This window comes from Trachinotus anak, unplaced genomic scaffold (genome assembly GCF_046630095.1).
Source record: "Trachinotus anak isolate AG129_WGS33_773 ecotype Australia unplaced genomic scaffold, CSIRO_AGI_Tana_v1 ptg000019l, whole genome shotgun sequence".
Lineage (NCBI taxonomy): Eukaryota > Metazoa > Chordata > Actinopteri > Carangiformes > Carangidae > Trachinotus > Trachinotus anak.
This window is the reverse complement of record NW_027273870.1, coordinates 15,806,678-15,826,912: the sequence shown is the minus strand read 5'-3', so window position 1 is coordinate 15,826,912 and position 20,235 is coordinate 15,806,678. Positions and strand designations below refer to the sequence as shown.

Here is a 20,235-nt window from a genome sequence, read left to right as displayed (position 1 = left end):
GGTCACAAAATGCTATTGTCAGAGCGATGGTTTATATTACAGGGATGCTGGAATCAAAACAGCCTCAGTGGCATCAGGAAATTGGTGTGAGTATTGAAGTCCTTTTAAAGCATTTGCTCTACTGTATAATTCAAATCCTTGCAAAAAACTACAATTTTGTTTTGAATTTTTACCATTGTCATCAACTACACACCACTCAGTGTTTAACTGCTCCCTCTGCTGGCCTGTCACTCCTCATCACCTGCAGTGGGTGGATCCACCAGTGACAGGTGGGCTGTGATTGGCTGCTCCAGGAGGAGGCTGCCATGACACCCTGGATGCTGCACAGAATCAGTTCCACAGGATCAGCAGGCAGCAGACCTCCATCCTCCTCATTATCCCTCTCTCGTTCTCTTTTTTCTCCTCCTTTGCCTCTCCTCCTCTCACCGCCATCCTTGCTCTCTCATTTCTCTCCCTGTTCCTCTCCCTCTGACAGACACGTAAGCCTGCTCGAGCACACTGCAGCAGAGGACGTACACACACACAGACCAGAAAGGATAGCAGCAGCAGCAGCAGCAGCAGCCGTAGCAGCAGCAGCAGCAGGCAGACTGGTAGGTGTGCTGAGGCCTATCTCCCTCCCTCCTGCAGCACAGGCAAGACATCGCATTCTCCTCTGATCTACGTCAAGGACTATCTGAGAAGTGTGTGTGTGCGTGTGTGTGTGTGTGTGAGAGCAGGGATCTGGAAACTAGGCAGAGAACTACCACACCCTGGGAGCATTTTGTATCCCTGCTGGAGCTACGCACTGTGAATGTTGCAGTGAATATTTTCTCTCGCATGCTCTCGACCTGTATTTGCTTCTGTTTCATATGCAAGGATTTATCTTCTGTTTGTCTGCTGGAGTTGTTTGTTGTTTGTCCTCCACTCTACAGCTCTGGGATTTGCTTCAGCACTGACTAGGCCTCGTGCATCTGTCCATGTGTGTCTTTGATAAGGACTGTGTTGAATGTCTAACAAAGGTCATGCTGGCATGCTGTGTGCATGTATTGCTAGCCTGCCTAATGACAGCTTTCTCCTTTCCTCTCCTGAACCATCTTCATCACCAGCCTTTCCATCCACTTCCCCCTGCCTCACATCTTCTACCTCACCAATTTCCTCTTTCATATCCTCCTGCATCTCTTTTCCCCTCTCGCCTTTTCCTTTCTCTCAAACCTATCTTTCTCCTCCCATCTCCATTCCATCTCCTCTTCACGCCTCTTCTCATTTCCGGCCGGCTGGTTTCCCAGGATGCCTTGCTCCAGGCCGCTCCGCTAGGCCCTAGCAGCATGGGCGGAGCCTGGGTGGGGAGAGAGAGCACGGATTGGACCCTTCCCCTCAGGACGGGCACGCTGGCGGGTCACCCTCCCTCAGCTTCAGATGGGCGAGGACGCTGAGAGCCCCAAAATCAACCACACCTTCCTGCGAGACTACGTCACTGAAGGTAGAACAGACGGTGTGTCATGGCTGTCTCTGTGGTGTCAGATAACGTGCCGGTATGATTGAACAGATTCATCTCAGCCTCATGGATGCATTAGCCCTGCTCTGCTGGATAAGAGGAATGGATGATGACATTCATCACTCCATGACTGACTAACACAGAGACATTTGTTGTTGGTGCTGTTTTAAATGTTAGCTCTATGACAGATACATGTTTGATCCATGGTTTGGAGTTTAAGGAGCTGGTAGCAAAAATAATATGAGAACAAGACTGTTTGTGTTTTCTCTTTTCCACCCCCTTTCACATTTGTTACTGTCTCCTAATTCTCTGCCACTCATTTTCTCTCCGCCTACTTAAAATCCTTTCTTTTCTATCATCTCTCTGTCTTTCTCTCCCTTGCTCTATACTTCTTTTATTCTAACTATTATGCTGCTTAATTGCCTCCTACTTTCCTTTTCTTCCTCTCAGCTGATGTCATCTCTACGGTGGAATTTAACCAGACAGGGGACCTGCTGGCCACGGGGGATAAAGGTGGCCGAGTGGTCATCTTCCAGAGAGAGACTGGGGTCAGTTTTATGTGTAAAACTTTTAATAATTACCCCTTTATATAACCAGCATATGTAGTGTCAGCAGGAATTTTACACTGCCAGTGTGCTAACTACAACACTGTGTAACTGTGCTTCACATTGTCCTACATGCTCGGTCTTTGTACTGCGTCTTTACACACAGAAATATCCATTCAGAGCTGTGCTTTTTTTCACCATTGACCCATGACAGTCTAAAGGGGAGTCAGACGAACCAGGGGAGACAGGGGACTCAGGGGAGTACAATGTCTACAGCACGTTCCAGAGCCATGAACCGGACTTTGACTACCTGAAGAGTCTAGAGATTGAAGAGAAAATTAACAAGATCAGATGGCTGCCACAGCAGAACGCTGCACATTTCCTCCTCTCCACCAATGGTGAGACATCAGTGACATAGAGTATGTACCTCTACCAGAGGATTATCCAGACTTCTAGTTCCCAGCAAGGATGTAGCTCAGCTAGTTGACTTGTATCAAGATTCTGCCATGAATATGCATGGGTTTTGATGGTGTGAATTACAACCTACAATACTTCAAGCGTTATGCCAGCCTGATGTCATCTTTTATCATTTAGGTTGGATAAAATAACATTGAGCTATTAACATTTGGGGTACAATAGTGGCCAGTGTAAAACCCACAGATTTCAACTGTACTTAATTATATTCCTGTCATGAATCTTAGGGATCACATTTTGAAGAATAGTAGTTTGCTTCCTTCAAGTATAGTATTCATTTGGTTTCAGATTACCTTAAATCTGCCAAAATGAAATAAAACAAGACATTATCAGTCCTCTCTTCATGAGTTGTCTGCAACAATCATTGTTATCTTTCTCTGAACTAAACCAACTTCCTCTGGTGTGAAAATCCTTCTGCCTGTCACAGATAAGACCATTAAACTGTGGAAGGTGAGTGAGAGAGACAAGAGGCCAGAGGGATACAACCTGAAAGATGAGGAGGGACGGCTCAAGGACATCTCTACCATCACCTCTCTGCAGGTACACAGGGTCACACAAACCCATACTGACACACACGCACACACACACATGCACACTTTTATTTTGGTTAGTCAAATATGTATCAGGTTGACGTTCGATTGGCCAGCTCATTGTCTGTTTTGTGCTCTTGCCCTCAAGATCCCTGACTGTCATGTACTCTAATCCTGTCCTTCTTGTCTTTCTGTCCCCTTGTTTCTTACCCATGCTCTCCTTCCTTCCTTCCTTGTGTCCTTCTTTAATCTTCTACCTTTCTCTATCTAAGGTGCCAGTGCTGAAACCTACAGATCTGATGGTAGAGGTCCGTCCCAGGCGAGTGTTCGCCAATGGACATACCTACCATGTCAACTCCATCTCAGTCAACAGTGACGGGGAGACGTACCTGTCTGCTGATGACCTCCGTATCAATATGTGGCACTTGGGCATCACAGACCGCAGCTTCAGTATCCTTCATAACAGTTATTTGTTTTCATTATCCCCTGAATCCTTCACTAGAGGAGGGTTCTTCAATTTCACATGGCACAAAATACCCAGAAATAGAAGTACAAAGTCGATTATTGGGTCTATCTCTTTCACTGTTATGAAGGTATTATTTTGTGTCATCACAAATAATTCTGCAACAGCAACGAGAAAATTATCCTGGGATAATACTTGGGCAAAAATGTATTTCTGGATCATATATAAAACAAAGGAAGAAGAGTGAAAGTGGTGTATATGTGTATGTCACTGAGCCTTTCCATACAGATTACAGTTTGTAATGAGTCAGTATTTTTGGATTGAGTTCACCTCTGTTTGAATCATTTCCAACCCAAAAAATGTATGCTTATTATGTTTCTTAAAGGATAATTGCATTTTGATTGGAAGAAAATAATATTTCTTGTCAGTGAATCTCTATATTGAAATATACTGTTTAAATAAGGGCACGGTAAATCCTATGTATGTTACTGTGCATAACTTGAATGCATCAATTAACAGTGTTCATGGGCACCATTTGCAAGTGTGCCAACATGTATATGCATCTTTGATGCTCGCTGCAGCATCAAAGACACATAGTGTACATGCATCTGGAATGTTCCCTGGGAAAAACTCCCAACTTTGAAATCCACTTTGTGTTTATAGTTTATGTTTGTCAGTCTTCTACTACTGCCATCATGAAACTTGCAAAACCATACATCTAGATTTATACATAAATATACCAAACGAACACAATTCCACCTCTTGAAAATACATACAGTAGAAATATACCTCACATTCTTGTTCATATGAATTCATCCCTGATCTATATTTAATGTAAACAGCACATGATTATGTTTGAATTTATGTTTCAATTAGAGTGCTGTGTTACACCTCAGAGGATGTATTCAGTGCAGGCTGTAGCTTGTTGGATGCAGTGCATTTGGTGACTTCCCATTCAAATGGAAGCTGACCTAGAAAATTGCAGAGGCATCTATGGAAGAAGAGTTTAAATAATTCACTCAGCAGTACACTTTCTCCTGAACCACACAGGACTACCACAAATAGAACAGAGGGAGGAACAGGGTGTGTGTGTGTGTGTGCATACTGGGGGTTGGTTGGGGTGCAGTTTTTGGGTTATGATTATGACTTGAGGTGCGAGTATAGAGAACATGTTGGTAATAAAAAAAAATTAAAAAAGAAACATTTGTCTAAAACTGAAAAGCAGCTAAAAATGTTGAATGTGATTCCTGTTTGTTTTAATACTGTGTGCATCTATGCGGCGTATCTCTGTGGGGTTTGTTCCTTGACGGACCCACTTCACAGATATTGTGGACATCAAACCAGCCAACATGGAGGATCTGACGGAGGTGATAACAGCAGCAGAGTTCCACCCTCACCACTGCCACTTGTTTGTGTACAGCAGCAGCAAGGGCACCCTGCGCCTCTGTGACATGAGAGCCTCTGCCCTCTGTGACAAACATACCAAATGTGAGCAATGTTGTGGAGCCATAGTTTGCGTGCTGTCTATTAGACTGTAACAATGGCAGTACTGAAGATCATTTTTGTATTAATGAAAACTGCTTACAACACAAAGTATTAATAATAATATAATAATTACTGTGATACACCTACAGTAACTCCTCTGACTTTGTCCAGTGTTTGAGGAACCTGAGGATCCAGGGAGTCGGTCCTTCTTCTCAGAGATCATTTCCTCTGTGTCGGACGTCAAGTTCAGCCACAGCGGACGCTATCTGCTGACCAGAGACTACCTCACCGCCAAGGTGTGGGACCTGAACATGGACAAGGGCCCTGTGGAGACATACCAGGTAAAATAACACATTTTCCTTATCTGTGTTACTCTCGTATCGTTATTTGTTACATTCTGTGTTAGCTGTGCCAACTGAATGGAGTCCTATCATGTTGAATCATGTACAGCATTTGGCACCATATTATGTCTCACTTGTGTTTAGTCATACCTCGCTTGGTCATCTGTGAAAATGTTACTTTTTATGAATTTTAGTGGTGAAATGATTATTTAGTCAATTTATCAAGTAATTTATCTAGATTTCAGTCAATTGATCAACTGATTTATTCAATGTGGATTCCAGATTCTCAAATGTGTTTGCTAATTTTCCATATTACTTTTAATTTATTGCTCATATATTATACATTGTTTTTTCCATATTTATATTACTTAAATTTGCTTAAACTGCTGGTTGAAAAATAGCTTACAGGTGTCCTCTTATTATTATTACTATCATTATTATTATTATCATCTCACATTTTACACAACAATTCATTGGAAAAACAATTGAAGGCAACTGAAAATAACTTTCACCCCTAAGATGACACGTGCTGTCTGAGTTTGGTATAATACATAAAAGTATACATATAAGACTCTCAGGAAGGACATGTGACTGCAAGCTGAAATTTGAATCCATTTGTCCAAGATGTTGAGTTAAATCCACTGCTGTACTATATACAAATCTACCCCTGAAACTAATGTTGACTGTTTGCATCGTCGCCAGGTCCATGAATACCTAAGGAGTAAGCTGTGTTCCCTCTATGAAAATGACTGCATCTTTGACAAGTTTGAATGTGTTTGGAACAGCTCAGACAGGTAAGTGTAATGTGTAGGCAAAGTAAAGTGTAATTAAGTACATTTGAAAGCAAAAGGAGGGGGGATGTGTCAGCATGTTTCTGTTTACAGTGATTCTCTAAAAGCTCTGCCTCCACCAGTAATACGGCATTTAAATCAATCCTACAGACAAGCTTTGCAGGCATCAAATCAATTTACCTCCTCTCCTCTCTTCTCCTCTCCTCCCCTCTCCTCTTCTCAGTGTGATCATGACAGGGGCGTACAACAGCTTCTTCCGGATGTTTGACAGGGAGACCGGCCGAGGTGTAACCCTGGAGGCGTGGCGGGAAAGCAGCAAGCCTCGGGCTGTGCTGCGGACCCGGCGTGTCTACACCGGCGGCAAACGTCGCCGTGGAGATGTGGGCGTTGATAGCCTGGACTTCACTAAGAAAATCCTGCACATGGCTTGGCACCCGTCTGAGAATATCATTGCCATAGCAGCCACCAACAACCTGTACATCTTCCAGGACCGTGTCAACCCTGAGACGCAGGCACAGTGACAGGGGTGGCAATATGGATAGACACAGCAGACACAGTGCTTTTATCAAATTTGTCACAGAAACATAAACAGTGACTTAAATATAGCAGGATGTCTTAGAGAAGGCATGGTGGAGTGGACAGCCTTTATGAGAAGATTAAGTCTAAGCCAAGCTGTTTTACAACATACTGAGATACAGCATCTGTTTGTGTTGATAAAAGATTCAAGATAAAATGACAAGACTGCTGCTTTATCGGAGGCCAAAGGAAGGTGTATGATCTTTTTTTCTCAACACAGAGATGAACTGATGTCTCCAGTATCCATCAGGACATGTTTTTGGTCCCACTCTACTCCAACTTTTTGAAGCTGTTTGTGTAATTGCCACACTGCAGGGGCAGTAAGAGAGGTGCAGGGACACCTCGCCATCTGCAATGACTCAGTGCTGTTGACCACACAATGTTGCACTCCTCACTTATGTGCTCTGGTACTTATTGACACAAAATAGAAGATATAACGTTAATAACAATGAAGAAGGAATGATGCTACAGTCTTGTGATGATCTGACTGTGGATTCTTTGCATTTTTCACAACTGTGGAAGGAGTGACGTTATTGTACAGCTTTTCACAACAACATCCTGAACCTTTTTTTTTTTTTTTTTTTTTTAAATCGACTGACAACAGCAGCTGTACCTCTCCTTTAGAGCAGTGCTCTTGGAGATTGCACGCATATTTGACCCGTAATCTTTTGCCCTATTCACTTTGCAATAATAGCACTAACAAAAATACATTGCAGCAGTATTCCTGCTTTAAAACACAAGCTCTTCTTCTACAGGTAACATAAACGTATACACTCTTTTTACTATTAGCTGTAAATAATCTGTGTTCTCTTTTTTTTCTTTTCTTTTTAAGGTGGTACCGATTTTGGTCCCAGAGAGCTAAAAGGTAAAGGATGCAGTTTGTCTTGTACACTGACATCTCATTTATAGAAAGGTTGTGGAATCGCATTACTACATGGAAAGACTTGATGGAGCTTTTGCGTGTAGCAGTACATACATAGGTATTGCTGGCCGTAGAGAGGGATGGCATTGTGCACAAACCAACACTTTTGTTTTGTTGTGTATATTAAGCCTGTGACGGGTTTTGATTGCTGTATCAAGGTCTCCCTTTTCTCCTCCTTGTCTAAGGTCTACATACTTACATGGTAAATTATTGCAAATGAGGGCCGCAGGGGGTTAGCCCTCTCACATATGCTTAAATTGAGGCTGATTGGTGATTAAATCTCAAACAGATTAAAGCTGAATTGCTGTTAAGTGTTATGCTAATTTAAAATGAGCAAAATGCTGATTTTATAACGCATAAGCACATTTGGGTGAGGCATCATACAATCAAGAAAAAAGCTGGAATCGAAGCACATTGTTCACGAGTGAGGCCGCTGATTCAACCAATCAAAGCTTTGATGACTAAGGTTGTGTCCTGTGTGTTTGAAGGTCAGAGGTTCTCATCAGTGCAATAGCTCATTATGTACATTGCTGACATGTCTTTAACATTGAAACAATAATGTCATGTGAATTTATCATATCACAGGTTCATAATGTCATTATACCGTTATACCTCACAGTGCCACATGCTACTCTGGGGCGTGACACTGAAAGCCCAGGATGTACAGCAGTGAGGCGATGTTTGTGTTGGATGGGATTATGTGACCTGGTCAAGATTTGATTGTTTACAGTGAAGTGCTTTGTTTTCAAGTGACCTTGGCCCCGATGGGATTATTGTAAGTGGTGTTGATGTGTAGGCTACTGTAGCAGGTGGAGTAAAAGAACCAGTGCAGAGGTGGAAAGTGTCAAGTCCCTTTGCACTTTTTTTCAAAACCTGACAATTGCTCTGCCTGATAGATCAACAACAGTTCACTGTGTTAACCTTAAACCCCAAGAAAAGAAGAAAATGTCTGTTCCAATCATCTGCGTTCCCCTCACTTTTCACGTCTTTTGGTTTCAGTGCCCCAGATGTTTATGTTGCAGTCTGTGGGTTAGGCTGGGGGGGGGGGGGATCACTTATAGGCACACCTACTATGTTTTGTCCATTGGTGTTGTTGAATGCAGACACAAAGTTGCACTGATTGGTTTAACAAAGTGTACAAAACATAACAAAATCCATGACAGCGACTCACAAAAAAACAGTTTACATAGTGAAAGACCACCTAAAGCATTATATAAGTTCCAGGACTCAGTCCTTCAATGGTGAGCTGTAGTTTAGAGCAAGTCAGTTATAATCGCATCATAACCACCACCACATACAAGCAGTGAGAGGATTTGTGTTCAGGAGCACAGCAGCAGCCGCATGTTGCCATTACTCAATGCTACTAGCGTGTATATCTATCATACTTTAAAAAAAGACAAATCTAACAATACAAAAAACATAACTCAAATGAGATGAATGAAAGGAATGTGCATTAATAAAATAACAGAAAATCTGACCAAAAATGTGTTGGATCTTTTTATGTCTGTGTCTATATTTAATGGGACAGTGTTTTTTCTTATCACTAAAAAGACTATGACTCTGAATGAAAGCATCCATGAGGGGTTTTGTTTCAAAGTCAAGCGCTTTAATAGGAATTGCACACCCCCATACATCGCTAGATAAAAAGGCAATCAGATGCACAGTATACAGGCTCGACCTCGATGACTGTCATTCACAGGTGCAGTTATGTTTATATAGTGTTCACATAGATGGCTTTTCATGCTGTTACATGTTGAACATCTGATCAGCACCACTCAGGAAAATGTTGCTGTCCTATGAAAACAATGTATATCAAAGAAAAACAGCCATTTTCAGCTTTGTCACAAGGCATTTTTCAGATAATCAGATTTTAATAACTGCTTTTTAAATTGTTTATTTTAAAGAAGTAGGAGCATTGTAACTTAAAAAATGTGAACAATATTTTGTCATCATAAATGTGACTAAATTATCATGACATTAAGGCAATCTAAAGGCACTCTGAGCAAAACACCTTATTTTAAACATTCCCACTTCTGGCGCTCTATTTCTTCGGAATGAACACTCAAATGTTTTGTTGGCATATCTATTTTATACCGTATTACTACCATATTTATACCAGATACAATCAAATATAAAACCTAGTAATGTGAGGACTAGTGATGTATGGTATTTAAAAAAGATTTAGATGTCCCCCCCTCCCACCACCGTTAGTTAAAATTAACTGCTGCACAGTTTGGTCAGCAGCATAAATAGTAAGACCCATAATTAGCCATTACATCTTTGATGTGGCATTTTGGTGTATGAGTGTGTGTGAACCATGAAGCTGAGGCTTCAGCTTTTTGGGCGTACCAAAAGAAAAGGTTTCGCTGCAAACCTAAAAAAATAGATGAATATTTTGTATTGGCTTTCCAAATGCCATTTTATGTACAATATAGTTTAAGGGGCCGGAAAATGTGATCAGTATTCAAAAATAAGATTAAGACCAGAACTTTTTAAGACAACAAAGCAAGAAAGTCGTGGCTGAACACAACCAAGATTATCAAACACCTATAAATAAACTGGTAAATGTACATTTAAAATTGTGATTATGTTTGTACACACAAGTATACACATATCGTACATGCAAACATATTCACCATACATGTAAGAAATTCTTTAATACAAAACGAGCAGCAACATTTCCCTATAAAAGATAAGATTTCACTATATTTAAAATGCCACTATCTTATTTGTAAGAAATGCACAGTATCTCTGTCTTGTCAAAAGTGATCAGCATCCAACATTAGCTTCCTTGCACATCATCTAAATAAACACCATCAAAGTTTAACTAGTTCACTGTAACAGAAAAGGAAAAATGCAACTTTGCAAGCTTGAGACAAATTGAAGAATATTTTCTTGTGTGACTGGTATTTGAAAATGAAGCTGAAAGTTGGAATCTGACCATTCTTGACCTGAAAGAGTAAAATCTTTGTAAACTCATGCACTAACAGGAAGCACGTTCAAAAATATTAAGTCATTCCCTAGAACATTTCCCCCTTTTTGAAATGTCAGTACATTAACATGAGCTGTAGATCCCTGTTAGATCAAATTGTAAACTATACTATGAGCTACAGAGCTTGATTGTCACATCACAAGAAAAAGACTTCCTGAAGAAATTCAAGCCAGTAATTATTACCTTAGCTTCACTGTGTTGCTGTCTTTTTCCTTAGGCTGTGATTTTTGCAGATAAGAAAGGAGAGAAGAAAAAATCAAATGCAAACTTCAGGGCTCTCATTGTTGTGCGTCTCCAGTTTCTCTCTATCTTGACTTGCCTGCTTCTAGTCAACAGTGACGAAACACAGTCCAGACAGTGGATAGCCTTCAACTCGAAGGCCGGAGCTCTGGCTCCAAGGCGGCCTTCCAGCTTGGAGCTGAACTCCACCATATTACCAGGGCTCAGATTAAGCAGAATCTCACTGAACTCATGGCTTGCCATTAGGATTATATCCCTCGCTGGGTCCTCTGTCCCCACACCTCCATCCCGACTCATCCCTACTGTCACTTCAAATCGGTAGCTGTCAAAGCGCTTGACATGGCAGGTGTATTTGGCCAGAGCCTTGAGCTGACACAACTCTTCCTCTTCTTGCATTCGTAGCCGTATGGGCAGTGAAGCGGTAGCTGAAGCAGAACCGTCTGCCAAACCTGCAGCTGTCAGGTTTGTGACTGTGGCATTCATTGGCTCACATGTGGGATATGTCTCCCCGTACAGGCAGCGAAGCCAGTCTCCCATGAACACCGGCAACATGTTAATGACCGACTGCGCTCCATTCTCTGTCTCAGCCACACGGACGTGCTTGAAACGCCCAGCCCAGGTGACTCTGTGTCCATGAAGGTGGCTACAGAAGATCTGTGTCTGGGCCATGCCTTTGGTCTCCCAGGCAGGGGGCCCACACGCCTGGCTGTACTGGTTCCAAGTCAGCGTGGAGTTGTACACCTTGTCCCCCTCTGCGTGGTACACGTAGACAGAGAAGAAAAATAGCACCATGCAGATGCAGAGTAAGATGAGTTTGACTGGGCCGCGGTGGGTCACTGAGCGGAAGACGTCCAGGATAGACATGCTGAACCGTGTCCAGAGCCGCAGGGTGACAGGGATCGCACACACCACCAGGGTCACAATCACCTTTGTCAGTTCCAGCTCAAGGAACCACTTGAAGACTTGGATAAAGAGCATGGCGGCGAGGCCGAAAGCCAGAATAGGCAGTGCAAACAGGAAGAGAAAGTAGGCCACACAGGTGCGGATTAGACCCACAACGGAGGAACTCTGGAGGAGCACCACGGAGAACTCGCACCACATAAAGCACACGAGGTATGGAATCAGGAAGCAGTAAGTCCCCCGGAAACCACGCATCCTTGCCATGCTGAGGAGAAAACAGAGGAAAGAAAATAAAATGAATAATTTTGAAAACATAAACTAATCAGTTCACACCCTGCAGAACGAATTATGCCTCTCACCCGAAGAAGAGGTAGAACAGGTAAACATACAACAGGCAGGGGAGACTGAGCTTTAGCACCACTGACTCCCCTAGTGGAAGTGTGGCGAAGGTGCGTCCCAGAAAACGAAGCGCCGTCATGTTCTCTGGCAGGAACTGGGTTAGGCAACACAGAGATGATGCTACCTGGATTAAAAAAAAAGAAAAAAAGAAAAAAAGTATGTACATAAACTTAATTGGTTAGATATCAAGATCAAGATCAAGTACATGTTCGCTTCTTTTTAGAAAGCCACTGGCTTTGACGCTGCTTTTCTATCTTCCACAGTTGCTGATGTCATTTCTTTTCAGTATGCTATGGAAATACTTGCAGATACTTGCTGTCAAGTTATCCTCCTGATAATGCTGTTTTGAGCATGGATCACTTAATATGTTTAAGAAAACTTTTCTCATACACAACAGGGCATATGGAATATTTTTGATACATTACAAATGACAAGTTTCTGGAACCACATGAATGAAGTGGCTTCCTGCGAGTGTGGAATATCAATCTTCAAACTTCTGTAAGACTGTAGTTACTTACCGTAAGACTGTAGTTATGATGATAATAATGTTAAATATATGGTATGATTTAAAAGGCTACAACATGCACAACTGTGATTTTGATAATTTAGTCAAATGTTATGCCAGTGTTGTGTGCCCTCTGACCTCTATGGCCATTGCTCGGCGTGCGTACATCGCAGCAGTGCAGCTGAGGCTCTTGTAGCTGACAGCAGTGAAGAAGATGGCCACAGTAGAGAGCTCCGAACAGGGAATCCAGCCTTTGTCGGCTACAGGGAAGGAGAAAATGACAAAGAAGACGGAGAGGATAAAATAGAGGTACGGCTCTAGGTTGTTCCAGCCAAAGTTGGTCTCTGCCTGCTCCACATCCAGCCCGGGTTCGAAACGTATAAGCAAAGATGTCAGGGCTCTGAAGTTCTCCCAAGTCTGAAAAAAAAAAGGGGAATGAAAAGAAAACTGTGAATTTTTGAATACAGCATGTGCATCGTGTGCATTTCACCATCACTGAGTCCACTGTTCACCAATTTCACCATTTGTTATTCACTTTGAAAAATAAATGCACAGAAAAACTGAGGCTTTCCCATTTCGTTCACCTTGCTGCTCTGAAAAACGCGCAGCGTGCAGATGATCATGGAGATGAAGGAGAGGTAGAACACAAGCAGAGGGATGACAAAAGCAAACAAGTCAACTGTCAGGTTGCTGATGAAGAAGAAGAAAATAAGTGCGTTGACATGGTGCGTGGGGATGATTGTGCTCAGCCACTGGACACCGGCCCGCGATGCCCAGTCGACCAAGTGTTCCTTCATCTCCACAATGGTTTGCAGCGGGTACTCCAGCATCTGAAGTGAGGAGAGAGAGATGTGAAGAGAGGCTGGGGAAATGAACAAGCAAAAATCAGGAAAGAGAATTATGAGAATTAAGAACTGAATGGTTTAACAAACAAAAGCAGAATGAATTGTAATATTATATATGATTAGGATACCATTAAGCGTGATTTCATGTCTATGGCTCTTTGCTTAGTGCCCAAAATCATCCCAGTTCGGCCAAAACTCCAAGAACTTTTGTAGGACTTCTTGCATGCTGATGGGACCAACTCAGTCTTGTACTTCAGGATAAGCAAACAAACACACACACATACACACACACTGAATAACTTCATTTGAATGAGCTGCAAATTTTCTATTTTTGCTAATTTGGTCTTTTACCTCCCGACTACTGTCTTGAGGTGTAGGCCTTTCAGTCTTGGCTGTAACCTGGCCACCGTTTTGGGGTGCAGAGGGGACGATACCTTGTGCGTACTGTTTTGTCATCTCAACAAACTCATCTAGGTCCACCAACTGCTTGCCTGAGAGGACACAATGCAGGAGATTATACGAGAGCATACATTATAATCTCTCTCTCTCTGTCTCTCTCTCTCTATCTGGATACACTACCCTCATTGCTGACCATGCTCTCCAACACTTTCTGGGTCTGGCTTGAGGTCGGGCCAGGAATCCTGCTTGCAGTGCCACCTAATGGTGAGAAATGACCACAGCAGCAGTAAGTTCCAAACACTGCACTGCATGACTGCATGTAATGTGATATTCTTCACCATGACAGCTGCAAACACTGACATCACAAAAGGGAATATATGATATATTTAACAGCAATGATAGCTATCATATGCCCACATGGCACAGCATTCTGGGCAGTCTGTAGTAGACCAGGCACGATTGTTGTCACACTGCAGATACGGTGTTGATGGTTGTGTGTGCATCCTACCTGGCACTGCATTAACCTGGCTGACATTTTCCAGCATCTCAGTCACAGCCACCTTCTTTTTCCTTTCTGGGTTGAGCTTGAAGTACATCATCATGGCTGCTTTGCGTACTGCCAGCTCAAATCTACTCTCTGAGGACAACCTGCGCACATCAGCCTCATTCTCTGGAGTAATTCCTAGCAAAGGGTGACAGACAGGACAAAGTTCAGGAATAAAAAATACAAATACACAAACAGGAATATGCATGTCCACGTACTGTATACCTTTCTTCTGGATCCAGCAGCGCTGCAGTAATCTCGCTGCACCCTTTCTTCCCTGTTTAGCTGCTTTAACCAGCCAATTAACAGCCAGGAGATTGTTTAACTCTGTGTCCTTCTCCTCAGCAAGAATCAGGTAGTGCTGACCCAGCTGACACACAGAAGAGAAGTAGTAGAAAGTCAATTCATCCAGCTTTTATGGCTTAGTCTGGCTATAAGTCCTTAAGCCTGTCAGTGCAATGGGACATGAAGTCCACCTTAAAATGGGGCTCAAAGATCTGAAATGTATTGAAATATAACATAGACCACCTTGTGAAACACTACTAAGCATAAGTATACACATAAAACAAATTCACATTATTATTTCAGATAATATTACTGCATTGATATTTTATGTCATTATGTGGAACAGTAAGACCTATTCCATGCTATATTGTGGCAATTTGTTACACTAAAATTCATGTTATATTAATATCATTGAAATATTAAGCATTGCTTATATCTTTTTGACTATTATTATACTGAGAAACAAAGAAGAAAGTGGACAAAGGAAGATGATGGGGTTCATCATTACTTGTGAGAACTGAAAGTGTTAAAAGCCTTCAAACAATTTGTTCTTCTTTCTTTCAACAGCCACTTATATTCCCAGCACCAGACAATGCACAATGCACAGAACACACAGTTTTTTATAGGGAAAGTAGTTTGTGATGTTCATGTATTCCACTAACAACAGATGACTACCCATAATTCTCTGTCCCTGTGACTAGCGGTGCCTCTGTCATAGCTAACTACAGTGTTTTCCAGGGGTAGCAGGGGCCCCAATGGCATATCAAGTGACTGCTTTCTAATCTTAACTGTCATCTCATAACTTCCTTCTCTCACAGTTACCATCAAAAGCGTCTGTTTGTATGAAAATGTGTTTGAATCTGAAGCGGCTCTGCATTAGTGCATTCTGTGTCTCTGTTACATGCAGTTACCACGCAGATCTCATAAATGTGCTTCATAGCTTGAATTTTTTAATTTACAGTGTTGTCAAGACATCTAAATACTTATGATAATGATATAACTGAAAAACAACTATGCCCACACTGATTCCCTAGGACTTCAAGCTGTGGGTGTAAGGCATGTTTCTTAAGATGGAGAGCATGTCTATTGTGATACGTGAGACATCACTGGAGTGTCTGAACCATTCCTCAATGCATATACTGCATATCAAACCACTGCAGTGATGTGGTCACATATTTGGTCATGTTCATTTACACACACCTCCTGCAGCGTGAGAAGAAGCCGCATAACTACCCACTTAAGAATTTACCCTTTCAGAGCTGGCGGGTACTAAATGTAAAGTCTGGTCTCATCTTCCACCTCCACCCCTTCTCTTATGCCAGCACATTTACGCGTTTCGGTAGAGAACGGGGAGCAAAGAGAATGTGAATATTTCATTATTATTTGTACAAATTTTAGTGCATGCTGCAATACGCTGTAATCATGTTCTTAATGATATGTATGTGTGAGAGTATCTTGTGTATCATATTCAAAGTCTGGTCTCAGTGGTCAAAAATAGACACTTGCTCTCAACCAGACTGGGTCAAGCAGCAGGACTGAAAAAAATGCTAAGAGTCAGTCTGTATGCATGTGCTTCAAGTCACCTGGGTCTGAGCTCTGGCATCACCAGCTTTGGCTTTCTCCTCCATCTGCTCCATGGGCAAATCCTCCTCTGGTTCTTCATCTGAAGGAGAGAAGGAGCGGAGAGGAGATGCCTTAAATGCACATATATCAAACTCAATCAATCAAATCAATCAAAAATAACTCACTGGGTTACATTACATGCTATGAACACATGCTGAGTTCACAGCCAGCAATGAACCAGTCCCACCTGTCATATAATTTGCAACGTGAGAATGAGAAGAAGTCAGAGGTGTGGATCTGCTCTATGTGAGACTGTGACAAGACCCCGCAGCTCCGTCAACACCATGCCAAGTTTCGTAACAGTTACTGTCTCCCCCGTGTCCTTTAAGCAAAGGGGTTCAACTTCTTTGCCTGTAACCCCATTTCAAATGCCACAGTCTCTCATCCACAGCAAAATCTCTTACTGGTGTAACAAGTATGTTATAACTACCAGTAGCTCTGAAATATAGTAACAAATGATAATATAATCAGTTTCTTTATAGACGTTGTAGAAAATAAACCTATGAGAATTTCAGTAATAGAGCTGAACAATGTGAAAAAAATAAATGATATTGCGATTACTTTGTCCGATATTGGGATTGTAATGAGTCATAATTTTAGGTATAGTATGGTCATTTTTGCAATTCATTTTAACTGAAAAAAATATAAAAATGATGATGACATGATTTTCTCTGGGTCTATATCAAACAAGCATGTTCCCTTACATCTGCAGAGTATGTTTTGTACGGCGGGGAATCTCTTTGGCACCACAATGGCTTAATTGTAATGGTATATTGTGACACATTATATCTTTATCAAAAAATGCTGTGATTTGGATATTGAACTGGCAATAATATTTCAATTAATTGTTCAGCCCTATTAAGTTACTGTAAAAAAAAAAAAAAAACAACAAAAAAAACCTGTAATAATACTGTAAAATAAAATAATGTGTCATTGTCAAAAGTTTACAACCAAGTCCATGCAAGAAGCTCTGTGACAACATCACTATGCTAACACACTGCTTTGTCATCTTAGTAGCATCCTAATGTTTGCTAATTAGTCCTATACAACAAAGCACTGCTGAGACTGATGGGAATATCATTTGTAAGTCAAACAAGAACAAAAGTATTGGACAAATATGAACTTTGACCTGATGGAGACACTAAATGAAAAGACAAGTCACCAGGAGGCCATGTATGGCTCGATGGATAAAAAGGTTCAGCAAGGTAGGTGTTCCACAGGAAAGCAGAGAAGGTGATGTATGCAGAGGATCTGTTCTTGTTCCCTTTGTTTTTAACACACAACAGTCATTGAGTGAGACCACTGAGTAATCTAAGAAGCAGCGACACAGCAACATTTTATTAAAGTTGCTGTGTTCATTTTAGTCATGTTATTAATGTTTGTGTGGTACCCTTACGGGATTAAAACAAGAAAACAACATTAGCTGAAGTAATTCTCCATTGTGGCCAAGAGAGATGTTTCTCCAGGTGCAGGGTTACTCTGCTACACATGGTAAGACATTCCAAAATATGGCAAAAGGCTTATCACCTCAACTCAGCAATGGGTCTGTGGTCTGTGACTTCAGTTCTCAGTGTCATTAAAATTCACAATGTGCCATTTGATCCCAAACACAAAATGGAGGCATTCTTACCATCGTCTTCATCATTGGCATCCTCTTCCTCTGCTTTCCTAAGTCTTTCCTGTAGTATCACCCGCTTGGCCACAGAGGCAAAGGTGCGTTTCACAGGGGCAGTGGAAGGAGTTGCAGGAGACATGGTGGGAGCAGCGGAGGAGGAAGAGGGAGGCGCATCTGTCTGAGTGTCACTGGCCATGATGGATGAAGTTTTGCAGATTTGAGGGGTAGAGTTGTTAGGAGAAGCAAAAAGTTGGGGTTTGTTTGGAGCAGGGGAGGAGGGTTTAGTGGAAACAGTCTTAGAGGGCATAGCAGCAGGTAAGGGCTTCGACTCGTCTAAAGAAGGAGAGGGGTCCGTTGGTTTAGACTTGGTGTGAGCTGATTGTGGAGAGGAACAGGAGGATTTTCTGGATTCTGTCATTGTTTCTGTGAGGGAAGGAGATTTGGCAGGCTGAGATGGTGGAGAAGAGACGGGTAAAGGAGGAATCTGTATGGGGGAGGGAAGAGAGGGTCTATCCAGGACAGGGCATGACCCCTGGGTGTTGACAGGAGTTGGTACTGATGGTAAATCCTTCTCCATTTCAGCCTGGGAGGAAAAAAAAGTGAGAGTAAATATGTCATCACAAATATACTGCAGTAAAATATTGGAGGTAAGTGAGTCATAAGTAAAGATGCAGCTCGGCAGTGGACTCGGTGAACTCCCTGTCAGAGAATTTTGAGGAACCTTTCCTCTGGATATTTTACACCTAAAATATAACAACTTCACTTAGAAAAAAAAAAAAAAGTTCTACTCAAGGTGTCACCTTTGTGAGAAAAGAAACAGGATAAAATGAATTCCATTAATTAATGGAATATCTGTTGAGTGGCAAATGGAAGCAGGAACATTCTGGTAACCTAACAGGCTATTTTGGAATAGGCCTACATGGACATATAATATATAGAAAATATGGATGGATAACATCAAGTCAGTCAGTTTGACAATAGTGTAATTACTCTGCTTCGTCCTGCATATGCTGCCACAGACACGGCGAGGACACAGACACACACAGGAGCTCTGGATTTCATGCCAAGTACATTCTCAATACCAACCTGCACCGAGACAACACTTGGACAAATAAGTTAAAGAAAACCTCGATGAGCAGATTTCCCCGGGATATAAAGTAAACCGCTCTCCCGAGTTTAAATGTTGTGTTTGTTGTCCATGCTGGGGTCCATTCCGCTGCACGACGCTCCGTGAAACCAGACACGGACACGGGACGCAGTTAAACTCTGCACGTCTCTGGTCTATAAAAAACACCCCGACTTTGGGACCCGCCCCCTACAACTAGACTCTCCCCCCTTACAGGGGGTAATAAATGCCCATCAAATTTTAACAATTTCTGTCAAACGTTTTCTTAATTCTGTCCTTCATGTCTCTTTTTGTATTCATAAATAAATAAATATCATTTTGCATAAAACAACAAAAGCTTTAAGATAGTGGGTGATTGACATTCAGTGAAGCTGTAGGCCTATGTGCAGTTATTTGCACATGCAGACCACAATAAAAATGGGTAATTTCTTTGTAGCTGTACTGATATAAAACACAGTTCTGTAAACGGACAGGTAAAACAAGCCGCTGCCACTTCCCCAGACAGACAAAGAGACAAGTGACAAGAAAGTGATGTCCCAACTGGTAACTTGCCAAAAATATGTATTATTTATTCGGTTGGTTTGGTTGGTACTGTAGCTAGACTAACAATGACTATTTAGCTCACAATACGGATAAGAAATGATATTACTGTCATTTTAAAAAGCATCACACATATGTGTTTTCATCAGGATGTCAGAACCACCTCATGCCAGTACCACATCTCATGGTTCCCCACAACCAGCAAGAAATGGTAAAGCACCCCAATAAATCAGCATGAGAAATTCAAGTTTGTGCATGTGAAAAAATGTGGTTGTGTTGAAGAGAATTGTATTGATTAAAATCCGATCAAATTATATCATCGGTAAGGTTACATAAAGACACTGTGAAAGAAACTTTTGTTGACCTGTGTACAGATACAGAGCAGAAAACTGTGTGTAAAAATTGGCATTCAAAGTTCCTACGCAGTGTGTGACACTGAAGTTACAAGTGTAAATCTTTACCCTGTTTTTACACCTTAATCTGATCAGAGAATCACTATCCAATCACAAAGCAGACACCAACCAGAGGGTGTCTGCTTTCATCTCCACCGCAAAATACTGAAAGGTGTAGTGGATTATCGACCCCGCACGTCCATCTTGAAAACCTACTACACCTTTCAGG

The 20,235-nt window shown here is 41.8% G+C and overlaps 2 protein-coding genes across 3 annotated transcripts; one reads left to right on the top strand and one right to left on the bottom strand.

Annotated features, from left to right (window-relative positions):
* The first annotated feature begins 70 nt into the window (after positions 1–70).
* Positions 71–8,877, top strand: ppp2r2ca (protein phosphatase 2, regulatory subunit B, gamma a). 2 transcript variants are annotated; one of them, XR_011694353.1, is made up of 11 exons: positions 71–590; positions 1,086–1,459; positions 1,925–2,022; positions 2,234–2,417; positions 2,921–3,033; positions 3,296–3,473; positions 4,810–4,974; positions 5,143–5,312; positions 6,015–6,106; positions 6,327–8,693; positions 8,736–8,877. XR_011694353.1 is itself a non-coding variant. In XM_071504007.1 (10 exons), the coding sequence occupies exons 2-10, from the start codon at positions 1,396–1,398 to the stop codon at positions 6,622–6,624; spliced, it is 1,362 nt and encodes a 453-aa protein (XP_071360108.1). In that variant the 5' UTR covers positions 71–590; positions 1,086–1,395; the 3' UTR covers positions 6,625–8,699. The 2 variants fall into 2 exon arrangements, 1 of the variants encoding a protein (XP_071360108.1); XM_071504007.1 differs by lacking the exon at positions 8,736–8,877 and having other exon boundaries at positions 6,327–8,699.
* Positions 8,878–9,185: 308 nt separating this feature from the next.
* On the bottom strand, positions 9,186–19,213 carry wfs1a (Wolfram syndrome 1a (wolframin)). The gene is made up of 12 exons (XM_071504003.1): positions 19,035–19,213; positions 17,964–18,531; positions 16,294–16,373; positions 14,651–14,795; positions 14,390–14,563; positions 14,062–14,139; positions 13,834–13,973; positions 13,611–13,733; positions 13,222–13,467; positions 12,776–13,054; positions 12,093–12,256; positions 9,186–11,998 (listed from the first exon to the last, which is right to left on the bottom strand). Exons 2-12 carry the CDS (start codon positions 18,523–18,525, stop codon positions 10,807–10,809), a joined length of 3,183 nt encoding a protein of 1,060 aa, XP_071360104.1. The 5' UTR covers positions 18,526–18,531; positions 19,035–19,213; the 3' UTR covers positions 9,186–10,806.
* Between the last annotated feature and the right edge of the window lie 1,022 nt (positions 19,214–20,235).

What these genes read in the sequence shown, in the direction of transcription:
- wfs1a (XM_071504003.1), bottom strand. Translation starts at nt 18,525, where the DNA reads ATGGAGAAGGATTTACCATCAGTACCAACTCCTGTCAACACCCAGGGG. An exon ending in CTCAAGACAGTAGTCGGGAG is followed by an intron (nt 13,734 to 13,833) that starts GTAAAAGACCAA and finishes CTTATCCTGAAG; the next exon opens with TACAAGACTGAGTTGGTCCC. An exon ending in GCGTTTTTCAGAGCAGCAAG is followed by an intron (nt 13,055 to 13,221) that starts GTGAACGAAATG and finishes TTTTTTTTTCAG; the next exon opens with ACTTGGGAGAACTTCAGAGC.
- ppp2r2ca (XM_071504007.1), top strand. Translation starts at nt 1,396, where the DNA reads ATGGGCGAGGACGCTGAGAGCCCCAAAATCAACCACACCTTCCTGCGA. An exon ending in TCTTCCAGAGAGAGACTGGG is followed by an intron (nt 2,023 to 2,233) that starts GTCAGTTTTATG and finishes GACCCATGACAG; the next exon opens with TCTAAAGGGGAGTCAGACGA. An exon ending in CTGTGACAAACATACCAAAT is followed by an intron (nt 4,975 to 5,142) that starts GTGAGCAATGTT and finishes GACTTTGTCCAG; the next exon opens with TGTTTGAGGAACCTGAGGAT.